This window comes from Neophocaena asiaeorientalis, unplaced genomic scaffold, assembly GCF_003031525.2.
Source record: "Neophocaena asiaeorientalis asiaeorientalis breed wild unplaced genomic scaffold, Neophocaena_asiaeorientalis_V1.1 scaffold635, whole genome shotgun sequence".
Taxonomy (NCBI): Eukaryota; Metazoa; Chordata; class Mammalia; order Artiodactyla; family Phocoenidae; genus Neophocaena; species Neophocaena asiaeorientalis.
This window is the reverse complement of record NW_020174929.1, coordinates 130,420-147,593: the sequence shown is the minus strand read 5'-3', so window position 1 is coordinate 147,593 and position 17,174 is coordinate 130,420. Positions and strand designations below refer to the sequence as shown.

General features: G+C 34.4%; 1 protein-coding gene across 2 annotated transcripts in view; it reads left to right on the top strand.

Annotated features, from left to right (window-relative positions):
* The window catches only part of EPHA3 (EPH receptor A3), a 355,098-nt gene that overhangs the window by 320,978 nt on the left and 16,946 nt on the right, over window positions 1-17,174 (top strand). For both annotated transcript variants that reach the window (XM_024761400.1, XM_024761401.1), the window contains exons 14-15: window positions 11,536-11,685; window positions 13,314-13,507. In XM_024761400.1, the coding sequence (XP_024617168.1) occupies window positions 11,536-11,685; window positions 13,314-13,507 (344 nt within the window). The remainder of the gene's footprint in view (window positions 1-11,535; window positions 11,686-13,313; window positions 13,508-17,174) is intronic.

Genomic DNA, 17,174 nt, shown 5'->3' with positions numbered 1-17,174 from the left:
GCTGCATACCTAAGGTTGCAAACCATCATAAAAGGCCCTGGATTTTACTTGGGATGGATATGATTGGAGCATTTAGCTCTGCAAATTTAAAACATCAGAGAATTTTTGTTGTTGAGAAAAACAAACAAAAAAATGGATTACCTCTCTTTAGTTATACATCATGTGAATTTCAGAGTATAATTATGGCATGTTTCCCATTTCTTTGGACTGAACTACTGATTTGCTCTATTTTATACTATCAGAAGCATGGTATTATTGGTGAGAACTGTTTTCTACTGAATAATTTTTCAATCTTTTTCTTATGAAATTTCACTTTTAATAAGTTAACATTTTTATGTGTGTATGAATACATATATTATGTTTGTATGTTAAAATAGATGGAATCCAAAATTCCAAGATGATAGTGGTCAATTTGCTGTTTTAAACAGGATCAAGTTAAAGAAAATATAGAATTTTACCTAATTTATATGCTGTGTCATATAAAGTCAATCCTGTTCTCAAGTCCCCAAATTCATTTTAGGGGTATAATTACCACATAAACTGATCTGGGAAATTTAAGAAAACCAAATGATGTGTTCTTGGTTACATTCTTCATTATTAGTATTTTTCTTTTTATTTCTGTTATGGAGATGCATACTGAGTAATTGCCAAGTGGATTTTTATATTGAATGAAAAAAGTTCTGTCTTGTGTCACATTGCCCTATGGCCAATTAACATCTATTTAATTTTTAGAAGATAAAACCAAATGAAAAGTTATTACAGGCATTATGTGTTAAGTAATAGGAAAAAGAAATCTTATTTTACATAATAACTTATTCTATTTTTTTTCTCTGTGAGTCTGCCAAGTTGATGCCAGAAATACTACTGCTTTGTCTTATCTAATTTCATTTGCAAGACAAGAAAAAAAAAGGGGCTAAAGCAAGTGATTAAAAGCTAAGTGGCTGAATACTCTGTTTCAGGATAACTCCACTTGAAGAATATGAATATTAGAAAACATGAGCCTTACTTCTGTAGAATTCTCAAGGACTAAAAACTATGTATACCAAAAACTTGTGTGATATAAAAAGAGAATAATAGTATTTTGATAAGTAGTATATGTCATATGTAATTTACACATGAATGAAAAAAAGCAATAAGTAAATATCTAATCAGTGGCCTTCATATAATAATGTATTTTAAGCTTGGACACAAAATAAATAATGTCAACATTTTCTAGTCTCTTAGGATCAGTACATAGCTTCTGTCTTATGTAGCTTCACAAAGTAAACTTATATATCCCCAAATCAGAAAACTCTAGAAGATTTTATAATCTCAGTTAATGGTGCCTCAAAGTTTAATGAGGGATCAAATACTTTCTAGCCACCCATTTCAGAGAGATGGATAGCACGAACATTTCAACATGTGAAAATAATCCATCCAGATTTATGTGGAGAAAAATTACAACTATAATTTTGGAATGATACACACGAGTGAGGAGGTTCTATGTAAATATATTACACACAGTCTCTAGCAGGAACAGTTTTCTCTGCAGTGCATCATTCATTCATTCATTCATTCAACAAATATTTGAGTGCCTACAATATACTAGGCACTGTTCTAAGACCTGAGAACCCAGAGGTAAAAACAAAGCCCTGGCTCTGTGAGCTTACGTTCTAGTGTGGTTTTCCACATAATAAACAAACAGGTGAAGATATAGCAAGGCAGAGAAATAAGATGCTGAATGTGGACAGTATGCGGGAGATGCTACTGTAGATAGGACGATCAGAGAGAGTTTCTCTAATAAAATGACATTAGAACAGAGAATTAGTGAGAGTGAAGGAAAAAATAATGTAAATATTGAGGTTAATAGGCCAAATTCATTTGCTTTAACTATTTTTCAATTCAATGGAATAATTTTAATAATTTCTCTTATTCCAACAGGCTCACTTTGCAAGAAGACAAGTTAAGTAGTCAGATTAATGATATAACTCAGACTTAAAAACAAGCAAATAGTGACTGGTCCAGTCTGTAGTGTTGAGCCCTGGAAGCTTAGTAAAAATCACTTACTAAAATTATTTCCAGTTGACTTGTGAATATCCCACATTTCAAATTTGTGATGACACATTGCCTGAAGCTTTTCCCATGTACCCTGAAGCCACTGACCAGCCCCAGCTGCTCCGGCACTGGGAGAGACAGCAGTCATTATTTCCCAAGCCAGTCTTACTACTTGATGCCTGGAATGGCTAATAATTTGATTCATTCCTGTCCTATGACCCTTTTTCAACTACAGTTTTACATGTCATGGTTCAGGCCCACTCCCATGATTTTTTCCCTTTCATTTGCTAGCCATTGCTCTGGAACTGCCCCCGTATTTCAAGCAATTTTTACCTAACATAGACATACAAGGAAACCATTGCCATGATGTCTAGTCAGGATTGTCTCAGCAGATATTTATGAGATCCTCAAACTATCATGTTATCTTTCCTAATTTTTCAGTTATCAATATTAATAAAACCAAGCCTACCCAAGTTATGTACTTTTTTGCTTAATTACTAGAATGAATCTAATACTTCTGTTTCATTATTTTTATTGTAAATATATCATTTTCCTGCTATATTGGATAGGTCTTTCTGACTTATTTACTTATCAATATGGCTTTTTTGGAAACTTGTGTTCAGAGTGCTAAAAATTCACTTTCAAATGAATTTCTGTAACCTTTAAAAAATAAAGTAGGAATTCAGTATATATAAAACACAAGGTTTAACACTTAAAACCTCTTTGAACTTTGAAAAGAGCTGTACCCACATTAGGCTGTATGTTTAGTCTTATCCCTAAATTTTTTCATTGTTTTTGTTTTTGTTGAAGATATACATTATACATCAGATGACCTAATTTTATATTGTATTATTTGACTCTGAAAGTAACAGAAAAGTTATTTGTATTTTATTTCCTGGATAGCCATAGAGTTACTTAGAATACAAGGTGAAGACTTAAGAAATTCTTAAGTGTCTCACGGAATGTTGAAAAATTTCAAAAGTTCAAAATATTGACTTTTGCTACCTGAGAGATCATCTGTCTCTGATCTCTTGTGGCAGTCAACATCTGCTGGAACAATTCTCTCAATGACTTTTAGATTTGAACTACTGGGAATTAGAACAGATGCTTCCCCTGGGAGTCTTCTTGGATTGCCCTTCACCTTGTTGTCTACTGTTGTCTGCAGTGAATGAAGTTTACTTCCTGACGATAGATCCTAAATCCTTTAGTCAAATGATTTATCTCTATAGTTCCACTTCTAACCTGAGAAGCCAATATTTGCCTCCAGGTTAAACACTCAATTACTCTGGGTTTACTAAGATAAACTCTCCGAAGTCCTTTGTCACTCTAACTATGACCTGGCAGAGCTCACAGGCAGGCAATGTGAAATATGGATCAGCAAAGCATTTCTTAAATCAGTAAGGAGAGATTTGTGTATATAATCAGAGAAAAATTGGGGCAGACATAAGATACTAGGGCTCAATGTCCAGAGATTTCAGCAATTACACTCCTTTTCTTTAGAACTCAAGACTTGAAGCCCCCTAACCCACAGTGAATGAGCTGACTTCAGTTAAGCACCTGAAAAATTCAGGGCTTTTAGCCAAATGTCTCATTTAAACTGTCTAAATTCATTAAGTTTAGAGAACTGAATTGCAGGATCTTCCAAGAACATGTTTACTTTGTGATTCCTATTCTAACTGCTGTTTCTGGACAAAGTGAACAAGGTTTTGTACTACTTTACTCCTGGATTAGAGTTTAGCAATTACATAATGCCTCTGCCCAGAGAATCCCTAGTATCTTTACTTGTGCCCTTTTATTCTCCTTTAACTTTTCTGTAAGAATTCTATGGAAGTAAATCCAGATATTACAGCCAATAGATATGCAGTTTAGTCCAAAGTCAGGATCATCTTTGGACTAAACAAGAGCCAAAATAATTAACATTAAAAATGTCAGCATCCTTGATATTTCTGTAGGTTTAAGATAGAAAGTTGAAAGTTGAAAGAGCAAAGGTTTATACGTTAGCACAGCTGTTAGAGATAGATGAAACTGAACATAAAATCAAGTTTTATGTTTCCCATGACCCTCAGTTTATGAATGATAAGATATCTGCACAGAGAGGCTAAGAAACTTGGCAAAAAATAGATAATACAGTCAAAGCTAAGCCTAGAAATGACAACTCCTAATTCCTACTAAACTTAAGAATCCAAATGGAACGTGTGACCGTAAATCCCCCTGCACCCCCAATACTGACTGTCATAGATGTGACATCAGCACTGGGAGGAACTGGCTCTGGGTTTGGCATTGCAAATATGGGGAACAAGCATTAGCTTCTGATTCTGTTGAGTGTGAACTGGAGGTCCCTCTGCAATTGAAGTTTTAGAAACACTCCATATGCTGTGAATCTGGGCTTGCTCCAGGCAACTGGAGACGTTTCTCAAATATGTAAATATCTGGGGAGCTTACATACAGACATAGAGACCACCTTAAGTAAATGCTTCATTTAATGATCTGTTAAAATATTGTAAAAAACACATCTTCATAAATTATTTTTAGAGTAAGTATCTGGTGCTTTACTTTTCTGAACACCTAGGAGCATTTTACCAACCAAAACTTCAATTGCCAACTGATTTCAAAGGTTTAGCTCATTAATAACAGTTGTACTAGAATAGTTTTACTATGGCAAGAAGGCAGTATACCAAATGACACCACTTGTGTCATCAAATCCAAATTTTTGGATAGCTCATTGAAGGATATGTTGGCAGTTTTTTGGAAAGCATCTAAATTTTTTAAATGCCCTCTACACATATAAACTGAAAAAGCAATTTCTGAATGTGAAAAAGAAGAAGAAAATATAAGTCAAGCAATGTTGGCTTAAATTTGTTGGGGTGGGAGGTGGGGAAGGAAGAGGAATTTTTGTGGTCCAATCAGAAGTAAAAGTATAAATAAATTCTGCAATACATTACTTGTAGGAAATTTAATGAGTCAGACTCTTGTATATTCAATTTATTTTATTTTGATAGTCTCAGATCTACAGATGCTCAGCTTGAAGGCAGAGAGAGTTATTGTGAAGTGTGACTAAATTAAAATTTATGGGCCCCAGCTTCTTCTTTCACCCTTATTTCAGAGCCAAATTGAGCCCTCTAGGTCTCTTATCCAATGTCTCACTATGTCAATGATATTTATGTTTTGTAGCCTTAGATAGCATTTTCTCTTGTAGGAAAAGCCTATTTCTTACCAAAAATTTTGGTTATTGATGCTTCCATCTAACAAAGAAATTGATGCTTAATTTAAGTTTTCCTAGCAATAGAAAATGATCCCTGTTTCAAAAAAATTAAAGGGAGAAAGCAAGAGAAAAAGAAGAAAAGAAAAGAAAACAAAAAATAGAGGGAAAAATCTCAAAGAGGTGCTATTATATTTACCAAAACCCACATATCAGAAGATGAGCTCTAATGAACTTGGCCCTTTTTTAGACTAGAACAGGAATGAAAATATCCATGGAAAGTGTGCTAATGGTTAAAAGAAAGAAAGAAAGAAAGAATTCCACTTAGTCTACATAAAATCCAGTTAAATCTTGGACCTCTTTGAATCATTTTCCCTTGCTGATCAGGATTTGTCACAAACAATCTAAAGCAGTAGTTCTCGAACAGGGATGACTTTGCTCCCTAGGGGATATTTGATATTGTCTGGAGATATTTTGGCTGTCACAATTGGAAGGATGCTGATGTAATCTAGTGGGTAGAGGCCAGGGATGCTAGTAAACATACTGCAATACACAGGACAGCCCCTACAGCAAAGAATTAATCTGGTGTAAAATGTCAATAGTGCTACTATATAGAGACCTTGTTCTAAAGTTACCCAACATGTATAAAGAATGTGGAAAGAATGAGAGAGTGGGGATCAAATATCTCTCTCAGGTACTTATAATTTCTCCTGTCCACACTGGACTGCAAGTTGCAGGGGATAATGTGGAATACATTGCCATTTGTGAAAAATTATGCAACAGACTAGCCATCTGCCAACAAGTCTCCTAGAATGTTGAACTTCAGGCTAGCAAACATAATGTAACAAACAGTACACCTTTTTATTCTTGTTAAATTTTATTCTCATTTGCTTTTGATATAATACTTGAAAGTTACCGTTCGTTTCCACTCAAAGATTTAAATATTAAACGTGATCACTTTACTTTTGATATTTTGATTGCGTTTATTAAAATGTCATGGGTGTAAACTCATGAATAGGCATTCACCTCGCAGATAAATATGTCACATATTTTCAGCCAGCATGTGAGTATTACTTATGCATAATTATTTTTATGTTTTAACATTTTACTTAGCTTCATCCTACAAAGGAATGGAGTAATATTCATGTGCATAGCTTAAAAATATTTATTAAATTTTTGGTGGTATTCAACCTCTCATAGCCTTATGATTTCAAATGATAGTTTGGGCACACTTATTTTATTTATGGCAATGTATAGGACAAAAGCTACTACTCGAATTTATTTTACTAGTTTTGAATATAAAGAATTTGAAACTACAATGTTGAATTTAAAGAGTCTGTGATAATAGGTGCACTCACCCTGCCTCAAACTCTATAATAATATTATGAGCTTGGAATCTCTCCTGTAGTTTGATTTCGAATTAAGCGTGTACTACGAATATGTTGGTTTATTTTTCTCTCATTTGAACCAGAGTGACTGGTTGTTTACTGATCATGGAAAAAGTAAAATAAATTATAAAACTCTTCTTACTCTGATGTATTTTTAGCAATGAATGATAAATTTGAATAATACTTTGTAGTTGGCAATGAGCTTTCCCTTATATCTTCATTTAATAAATTCTTTACATGAATAGTAAAAGTGTGCTATTTGAAGGGAATTGGAATGGAAGAAAGGGCAAAAGGTTTATTGAGTACTCTATTAAAGATTAGACACTTTATTTGTTGCTTTATGTATATTATAAATCTATTGCCGATGACAAAAAAAAATTCCTAAATAATAATGAATAATCCTTAGTCATCTTTATTCTCTTCCTCATCCAGTGATGGATGGTGCCATTTACAAGATGGCTGGCTAGGGGCAGTAGGAGGGTCTTGAATATGATTGTCACTTCATTCCCAGAGCAAAACCAATCAGTCTAAAACACCTGGAAGCAGATAATGAAAGTCATCTAATGAGAAAGCTAAATGTTCCAGGGTTAAAATTCTAGGGTTAAAAGCTAATTACCTAGGGATTCCAATAACAGTATTGAGTAAAGGCAAACAATACTTGTTCATTTACACTTTCTTCTAAATAATGAGTTCAAATTAACCCCAGTTGTTCATTTAGAATGCGTTGTATGGATATCATATGGGGAAATATAAATTAAAAGCTTTCTTCTTGTAATTAAAATAAATATATTTACTTTTAAGTATATGAACTCACTAAACAGTGACCTGGAACAGAGCCCAGCCACTAAGAAAAAGACTAAAACACTAGAAAGTTGATCAATGGAAATTTCTAGGTAAGGAAACATTTAATTTTGCAAACTGGCTTAGTTGTTGAGCTGGTTGAATGCCACTTATTCATTCATTATGTGTTCAGAATAACATGTTTGGAATAAAATGGGGAAAAAAATCAAAATCTCCCCCTTCCTTATGCTTTCCTATAAGGGCAGCAACTCAAGCTTTGATGCATTGAGGAGCCAGAGGGAAGCTTAGATTAAAAACCTGAATGAGATGAATGGATGAAGGTAGGTGTGGCACATATATACAATGGAGTATTAGCCATAAAAAGGAACGAAATTGAGTTATTTGTAGTGAGGTGGATGGGCCTAGAGTCTGTCATACAGAGTGAAGTAAGTCAGAAAGAGAAAAACAAATACTGTATGCTAACACATATATATGGAATCTAAGAAAAAAAAAAAAAACCATGAAGAACCTAGGGGCAAGACAGGAATAAAGACACAGACCTACTAGAGAATGGACTTGAAGATATGGGGAGGGAGAAGGGTAAGCTGTGACAAAGCGAGAGAGTGGCATGGACTCTGCCACTGTGTGCATTTGAAACAATGTTTTAACAAGATTTACACAGCAAATAGACAGCATTTGATGGGAAAATGGTTCTGGAAATAATTTGCTTGAATCTGTAACCATGTGCTTCATTAGAAAACACACTGCACGGGTCTTAGTCAAGAATTGAAAGAGTGAAGCTCCCGCTAAAGAGATGGGTGTGGCTACGGCATCAGAGGTCCCTCCAATGGCATTTATGTCTGTATGCAGAACCACCAGTGAAGAGATTCTTTCCAAGCTCCTTCGACATAGGTGTAGCTATGTTCTTCCTAAAAACAAATTAAAAAAAAAACCCTTTTCAGTATTTCACTATTTTTAGACATTTTATTAAAATATGCTCAGGCCTTCCCTGGTAGCGCAGTGGTTGAGAGTACGCCTGCCGATGCAGGGGACATGGGTTCGTGCCCCGGCCTGGGAAGATCCCACATGCCGCGGAGCGGCCGGGCCCGTGGGCCATGGCCGCTGTGGGAGAGGCCACAACAGTGAGAGGCCCGCATACCACAAAAAAAAAAAAAAAAAAATGTTCAGTGTCAAGGCTGTCCTCTCTGGAAAACAGGGGTAAAGCACTGAAGATGAAACAACTTTAGCATGTACCATTGTAATCCTGGTTGAAGTAAAACACAGAAAATGGGCTTATTGTTCATGGTTGTCATCAATCTATTGGTTTTGTTTTTTTTCCTAATATCTGTATTTTAATTTCAAGGAATCTTGATAAGGTGACACGTATCTGTGCCTTATATTTACTAAATAGATGCAAAATTTTCAACATGGAAAGGACTTTCTTCCTTTCTCTCTCTCTCTCTCTCTCTCTCTCTCTCTTTCTTTCTTTCTTTTAGTGCCATTTTTATGCTTTTAGTAATTTGTTTCTGGGCAAAGGAAAGGAAATGGCAAAGTGTCTGTAGCAGAGATAAGACATTCAGCTGAGATTTTACAGTATCATCTTTTCTTTGCCCCATGAGTACAATTTGTTTGACTTCTGTTAATTCTCAGAGTTCTTTAAAAGGGAAAGAATGTGTACGCAATGATTCCATTTGGCATCCTGAATAGATTTATAATAGTTAAATGTCACATGTGTAGTTCTGTTTTTATCACAATTATGGGGTAGTATTTGAAATACTGATTCCTTAAAACCCAAATCTGGACTCTGCAGGTACAATTAAGTTAATTTTTTTTAATATTATTATTATTATTAACATTGAATGTGTTGGTAGAGAAAGGGCAATATTAGGCTAGGAAAAAGACTCTCCAAATTTAAATATGAAAAAGTATCTTTTAAATTTTTGTTGAAAAAATATACAAACTATAAAGAAGAGAATGAATGAGTGAGTGTAAGTGAGAGAGAAAAGAAAGGGGCAACTTCTAAGACCATATGCCCTCTCATCTCCATAGAGTTTTCTATTCTGTTTTTCTGGTTCTGGACAATCTTTACTCCAGTGCACGTTGAGCTCTTTAGTGTTTCCCACCAACTCCCAAAACCCTATTGGTCTAGCTCCCATCTCTCCAACCTGATTTTACTGCACTGGTATAAATCATGGATGACCCTTAGGTTGCTATCTTCTCAAGAAGGCTGTGCTCAGTCCTCCTTTTTGTGCCCACTTCTCTACAGTTTCGTGCATCCTTCAAAACCCAGTGTAAGCCCTTTAAAGATCTCCTGGCAGTACTCTTTCTGAAGAGCTCACTTGTGTGAAAACATCGAAGAAAAGTGTCAAGTTTACTGAGATAGTTCCAATCACATATACCACTCTCCTCTACGGGATAACACTTGCTCAATGTACCCGTGATTAAATCCCAATTCGACCTTTTCCCATCCTCTCCTACTGCATGCCTCCACACTCTCTGTAGTATCATCACACTGGAAACCGTTTTTCCAGAACATATATTTTCCTCCTCTGTGCTTTGATTTATGCTATTTCCCTCAGAGTATGGGAGTATTAAGCTGATGTTTCTTGAGGCTTTACTGTGTGCCAGGAACTATGCTAGAGATTTTACTGAAATTTGTCATTTAGCCTCACAACAGTGCTATGAACCAGCACTGTTACTTTCCCAAATAACAGATGTGGAAATTCAGGCATGATAAGGTTTAATAATTTACCTCCCAAATTGCCAATCCATTTCTCTAAAGCAATATATTGTCACCCTTGAACATTACTTAAGGACCAGTGAAGTGCTATGAGGTACAATGTCAATAGAACACATTTTGATGAATATGGCATAAAATTTTGATGATGTGAATTCTTTGGAACATCCCTCCCTTTTTTTGTTGTATCAAAAATTGATGTACCTTATAAGGCTCAATTCATATGTGACCTCCTCAGTTTCTCTAGTGAGAATCTCGGCTCCATGCTCTGCGGCACAGCAGTCTCCACTACTATCTTCCTACTCAATGTAGGCAGGGTCTGCAATTCTAAAAAGCCCCAGCATTACCCGGAGCTTGTTAGAAATGCAGACTCTGCCTACATTCTGGAACTACTGAATCAGAATTTCCATTTTAATCAGAGTGAGCCCAAGGTGATTCATATGCATTGTACAGTTTGAGAAGCAAAGTGTTAAATACTTATTTCCTTCTGCATTTAGTTATTTCCAGCAACTAATTATCATTCCTATTTGCTTGATATTTCTCAAACAGAAGGACCAGTGTTTTATTTATATTTGTCTCACCCAAAGTGACTAGCATAATACTTCCCATATGGTTGCTACTCAGCACATCTTTATTAAATGTATTTATTAAACTGAGAACAAATTCTATGGAAGTTATACCTTTATATCTCCCATAACTCATAGAAGCAACATTCTCCTCTAGACTATACATTTTCAGAATGTAATTATTATATCTTTCTAGCTCATATGGTGCTTACCTAGTACATGGAGGGTACTTCAGTGGTTAATGATGGAGTGAGGCACTGAGTAAATTAATTAAGATGATTGATTAATGTATGTGAAGAGAGGTTTTTTAGATGTATAATTTTATTTTGAATTTATTTAATTAAAAAATACCTTTAAGAACTTAGGAGTATCAAGGAGTGGTATAAGTTCCTTACAAATATTAACTTAATTCACATTCTGCTCTAAGGTAGTTTGTTCATGCATAAATGTATGTTAAATCAATAAAGGTTGATTTGGGATACCTCATTCAATTCTAATATATAGCATATCTATTTCAAGTTGTTTTGCTACAGATGTCTGATAAATGTGCCATAATTGACATAAAATGCCAACATTTTAGCAATTTTCAAATGTTTTTTTCCTTTCATCATTTCAAAATCTTCCCAAATTGATTGAGAAAATATTGCAGTAAATAGTATGCCACTCACTCCTTGGTATTAAAATAGAAGAATATCAAGATATATCAGAAGAAACCCGCATTCCATTTCAGAAAAGAAATACCCTGACAAATTCAGTCAGATTTCAGATGGTAACGTATATTATATGTTTTAGTCATTGCTCATGTATGTATATATGATTTTATATTGCAAGGGAGGGAAGATCCCAATCCGGTGGACATCACCAGAAGCTATAGCCTACCGTAAATTCACATCAGCCAGTGACGTATGGAGCTATGGGATTGTTCTCTGGGAGGTGATGTCCTATGGAGAGAGACCATACTGGGAGATGTCCAATCAGGATGTAAGTATTTGTAGTCTATGAGTTATGGGTTCGGATTAAGAGATCAAGCTGTGCAAGGAAGTGGAGCATAATGAAACCAGGTGGCTCCCTGTTTGTGACATTGAAACAGAATACTTAGAAGAAATGAAATTGCTTCCAAATCTTGTAAAGATATCAAATGAGTTGCTCTGAAGGATTTACATTTTTCCCTCAAGCCCGGGTTTAGAAATGAGACAAAGTGAAGACATTTGTAATAAAATTTTATAAAATAAGTGACTGACAAGATAGCCAATAGATATCAGGGAATGTTTGAAGTATTTTTGCTACAAAATTGTTTCAATGTAACATTAGTAAGATACACATGTCTGCCATCCTTTGTAGACTTAATTAATGCATCTGGGCCAACGTTTTGTTTACTTAAATATAGTATTTCCCAAAGTCAGACAAAACAACCAATCACTAGCATGTTGTTTCTCATAGTGTATTAAACTTGCACATGAATTTAGTTATACAAATTGAAGTCTCTGGATAGAGAAAATAATCTTTAACTTTATATTACAACTCAAAAGGATTTTTGTTTTTATAAGTCATGTTTTGCTAATGCTTAGTGAAAGGATGCTATTGGCATGTGAGATCAGCACTTGGAGATGTTTTTTTATGCTTAGCCAGAAGCTGTGAGCATGATCTCAAAGACACATAAGAAGGAAAGCTGAGATGCTTTTAGTCATTTCCTACTCACCACATATAAAATTGCTTTTAATGTATTTGGATATAAAAACCTTTCTGAACTTCTTCAAACAAGCCATGTTTTATAATGGTACTGGGAAAATCAGTCTCTCTTTACCACATCTCTATTTTCCAAATTCTTTCTGTATCAGAGGATCTCAAAATGTGGTCTCTGGACCAGCAGCTTTATCATGGCCTGGGAATTTGTAGGAATGCAAATTATCAGGCCTTTCCCCAGAGCTATGGAATCAGTGGTTAGTTATCTGCATATTCATAAGTCCTCCAGATGATTCTGATACACAGTAGAGTTTGAAAATCATGACTTTACATGATTTAAAAGTGTGAATGGACTAATAGTCAGTTAGCTGTGCAGCACGTGGGCTTTTACCAAAGGAACTTACTACGATTTGAGAGGTACCATTTGAACTGTGATATAACTAAAATCTGTGGTAATTTTTTCTGCATTCATTCATTCATGTATAGTTTCCATAGAAATCTGTATTACCAAATAATAATTTCTTTATAAATTACTGAATTTCCTATATCATAGAACATTTCTTTTTATTTTAATCTGGAAAGTTACTTTATAAACTTTTCTTTCCTAAATCTACTTTCTCTGCCTCAATCTTCCTTTATATAATATTTTCAGACATGGATAATATTTATTTAATTAATATTTAATTTAATAATATTTAATTAATATTTATTTAATATTTCAGACATGGGTAATATTTGTTAATATTTTCAGACATGGATAATATTTATTTAATAATATTTATTTAATAAGCTGCTATCCTTTTAAGAAATTTAAAATGAACACTTTTTCACTTAACTTTGAAATAGTCATATAAGTGTGACCTGCCCATGAAGAAGTAAAAGAAATTCCAACTCTTAAGTCTCTGGAAACTTTGCTTCTCACACAGGTAATTAAAGCTGTGGATGAGGGTTATCGACTGCCGCCCCCCATGGACTGCCCAGCTGCGTTATATCAGCTGATGCTGGACTGCTGGCAGAAAGACAGAAACAACAGACCCAAGTTTGAGCAGATTGTCAGCATTCTGGACAAGCTTATCCGGAACCCAGGCAGTCTGAAGATCATCACCAGTGCGGCAGCAAGGTGACACATTTGATTTTGCATCTTGCACTCACTCTGAAATGAATGTATTTTCTATCTCCAAGATGTTAATTTGTTTCTTCCACTTCCCCAGCTGCATACTTTGGTACTTATATTCCTCAAGATTAGAGAGACGTGTTTTCTTTTTCTTTTTAAACTTTCAGGAGGAAATTTCATGCTACTTAATAATAATGATAAAATTCTGGATTTTTTAACTTCCTTCTTGACCAGAAGCATGTATACATTCAGGCTTGAGTATTTGGACAATAGAAACCCTGGACACATAGCTCATTTTCACTCTCTCCTATCTAAACAAATAAACAAAAAAGGAAATCTCCTGGAGTGGTGGGGAATTCTAGCAAAGTCCTGATTTATTCCTCATTTAAAATAAAGTTTCAAAAATAATAACAATGCCTCCAAACCATTGCACTGGCTAGGGAAATGCAATTTTCCCTGACTTAATTAAAAAAAAAAATTGTTTAACCCATATCGTGTGCCAATTACTTTGTTAGACACTGTGAAGGATAAAACTAAGACTAAAATAATGTCAGTGTTCCTGGACAGCCATACAAATGTCAACACATCATAGCCATAAGGCAACGCTGAATGCACAATGTCCATTAGACTTTATGCGTAATTCTCCGTGGTAAGACTCATTGAGTTGTCTTAATGGTTTTGAGAAATGACAATTATATTCTCATTGTACACATAGTGAAAAAGATTGTTTTTACATTTTGATGATGTGTGCTCTTAAAGGGAAATTACAGAGTTTTAGTAAAGGAACTACACCTACTATGCACAAAACTCCACAGTATTAAGTATTAAGTATTAAGTGATATGTATACATACTACATAATGATGATTTACAGTGACTCATGTGTAAAAGATGTAATATAATCCCTTATAGGAGTTTTCTTTTCTTGTTTCTTTTATACACATCTGTTGGTTTTACTGACAATTATCAAAAGTTGTGACTTTCAAATTGATAGAGCACTTGCTAATGCACTTATAATAGAGTATATAATTTTTCTACCTTAATAGGAACAATTATACTGAGCATACATGATCCAGTTTTTACATTACATTTGAATAAGATGAATAAAGAAAATTTGAATCAAAGTCTTAATATCAGTATATAAGAATCATAGATTATTTGTTGGAAATAACTTTTAGGGGGGTCACTAATATTGAACTTAGTAATATATATTCAGTAGGTAAAACTATTGATAACTTATCCTGCAAGGATGAATCTCTGTCCTAAATTTCAGAGACAGACTGTACAGGCTTTTTTTGGAAATCCACCTGACAGTTTAACAACCAACAGGATAACAAACTTGCCCTTCCTGGGACATATGGTCCTCATTTTGCACCCTGAAGCCATTTCTTTTGATCTTTACTCAATAGCAATCGTAGCAAAAAAGAACATCTTTTCAATTCTTTCCATATCATAAAAGAGCATTCAAAGCATTTCCATAGGATCAATATCAATATAAAGACTAACTCATGTAATATGATCAAGAGATATTTAAATCCAATTCTATGTGGGAAAATTCTTAATATCAGATCATATTATGTGAGGATATACCCTCGTATTAAAAATTTTTTCCATTCACTATTCCATTCTTATTGAAGTACATTGAATATTTTTATCCTAATATGTATTTTTTGATACCTTAATATATCCCCTGTATTTTGTCACAAAGCATGCAATTTTAGGGAAACTATTTTTCTAAGAAGTGCCACCCATCTTAATTCATTAAATATAAAAGTTTTAGAAATTGTGTTTATATATTTACTTATTGCCATTAAAATACATAGTGGGCAGATTGTGCTATTATAAATTTATTTACAATAACCTCAAATTACCATGCAACAATCTCAAGAGATCTTATTTTTCTTTAGAAAATTTGCTTTCCCACTTTTGACAATGATTATTCTATTCTTTTTCATAACTGATTAAACTCATTCCCTTTCCCCTTTAATTTTCCAGTGATGCCCTTGCCACATGCTTTATTGAGAAAATACAAGCCATCAGATGGGAAATTCCAGCAGCAAAACAAAAACAAACTGGCGCCTGCACCCATCCATCTTGTTCTTTTTTCCTTTAATTACAAGAGAGGAAAGTTCTTCTTACCTCGAATTAGAAGAGAGGAAGTGTCCTTTCAATGTCAGAGGCAAATCCTTTCTCTCTCTCTCTCTCTATCCCCTGCATACCCAGGCTCTTTCTCTCTCTCCTGCATATGCAGGCTCTTTATTTCTGCAAGATTATTGCCATAAAAATATGTTCTATTATTACGTTGTTTCTCAAATTTCCCTAATACAATAATCATCAGGAGAACTTATTAAATGCACAAATGTCAAAGTCTAACCCAAGCTACTAATTTGGAATCTGCAGGAAAGGGAAATGGAATTTGGACATTTGATAAGAACTCAAGGGGATTTTTATCATCAAGGAAATTTAGAAGATGTTATTTGTCAACATCACCTCTGCTAGCCCCACATCTCTGCCAACTACTTCCTTATTTTTTTATCACCCTTCACAGCCAAACTTCTCCAGTAAGAGTCTCACACACATCTCAAAACTTAGCATTCAAATTTTATCTTTTTATTTTCTCCTGATTGCCTCATCCTTCCACTGCCTTCCAAATTTGGTTGAATACACCAGCACTTATTCATTTACCCATTCAGGATTATAGCCAGTCTTAGTACCTCATTCTTGCTCTCCCCACTTTGACCCAGGTGATCACTGGGTCAACATGATCCATTTCTCTCCCTTTTCACTACAAACATTCTCTCCTATGACTTTTTCTGCTTCTGATCTAGACCACTGCAGTAGCCTCCTGATGTGTCCTCTGCGTCCATTCTTGTCCCACGCCAAGCATCTTGTCACAGAGCCTTCAGAATTTTCCTATCAATATATATGCATTGATAAATTATATATTGTATTGATAAATACATGTATTTATCAATACATACGAGGACATAGTGTATTGATAAATATATGTATTGATATATATATGTATTGATATGTATTGTATTATGTATTGATATATATGTATTGATAAATTATATATTGATAAAAATATATTGATAAATTATATACATATAATATATACATATAATATAATTTCAGTCACCTCTTTATAATCAATTTTGAATTTCCATTATACTTAGGAAAAAAATCTGCATTCTTTTTGATTGTTTAAATAGCCCTGCTCCTCCAATGTCATTTCTTTTATTCAAATAGTCATTTCTTCATTTTTTCAACAACTATTTATTATATGCTAAGCTACTATGTGCTAGGCATGTGCAGACTCTGGAGTACAGTGATGAAGACAAATATGGTCTCTACCATCCTGGAGCTTACATTATGGAAGATGTACAGTAGATAATAGACAAGCACAGATTATAAGAAGGAAATAAATAAAAGGTTGTGATAGACTATTAAAGGGTAGTTGAGGAGAAAGCCCTCTGAGGAGGTGATGTTTTTTTTTTTGGCTGTGCTACGCAGCATGTGGGATCTTATATCCCCAACCAGGGATTGAACCTGTGTTGGGACCACTGAGTCTTAACCACTGGACCACCAGGGAAGTCCAAGCCAGATTTATAAAGAACCATCCCCTCCATAAAAATATTTTTAGAAAAAGGATCTTGGCACAGGAAAAAGAAT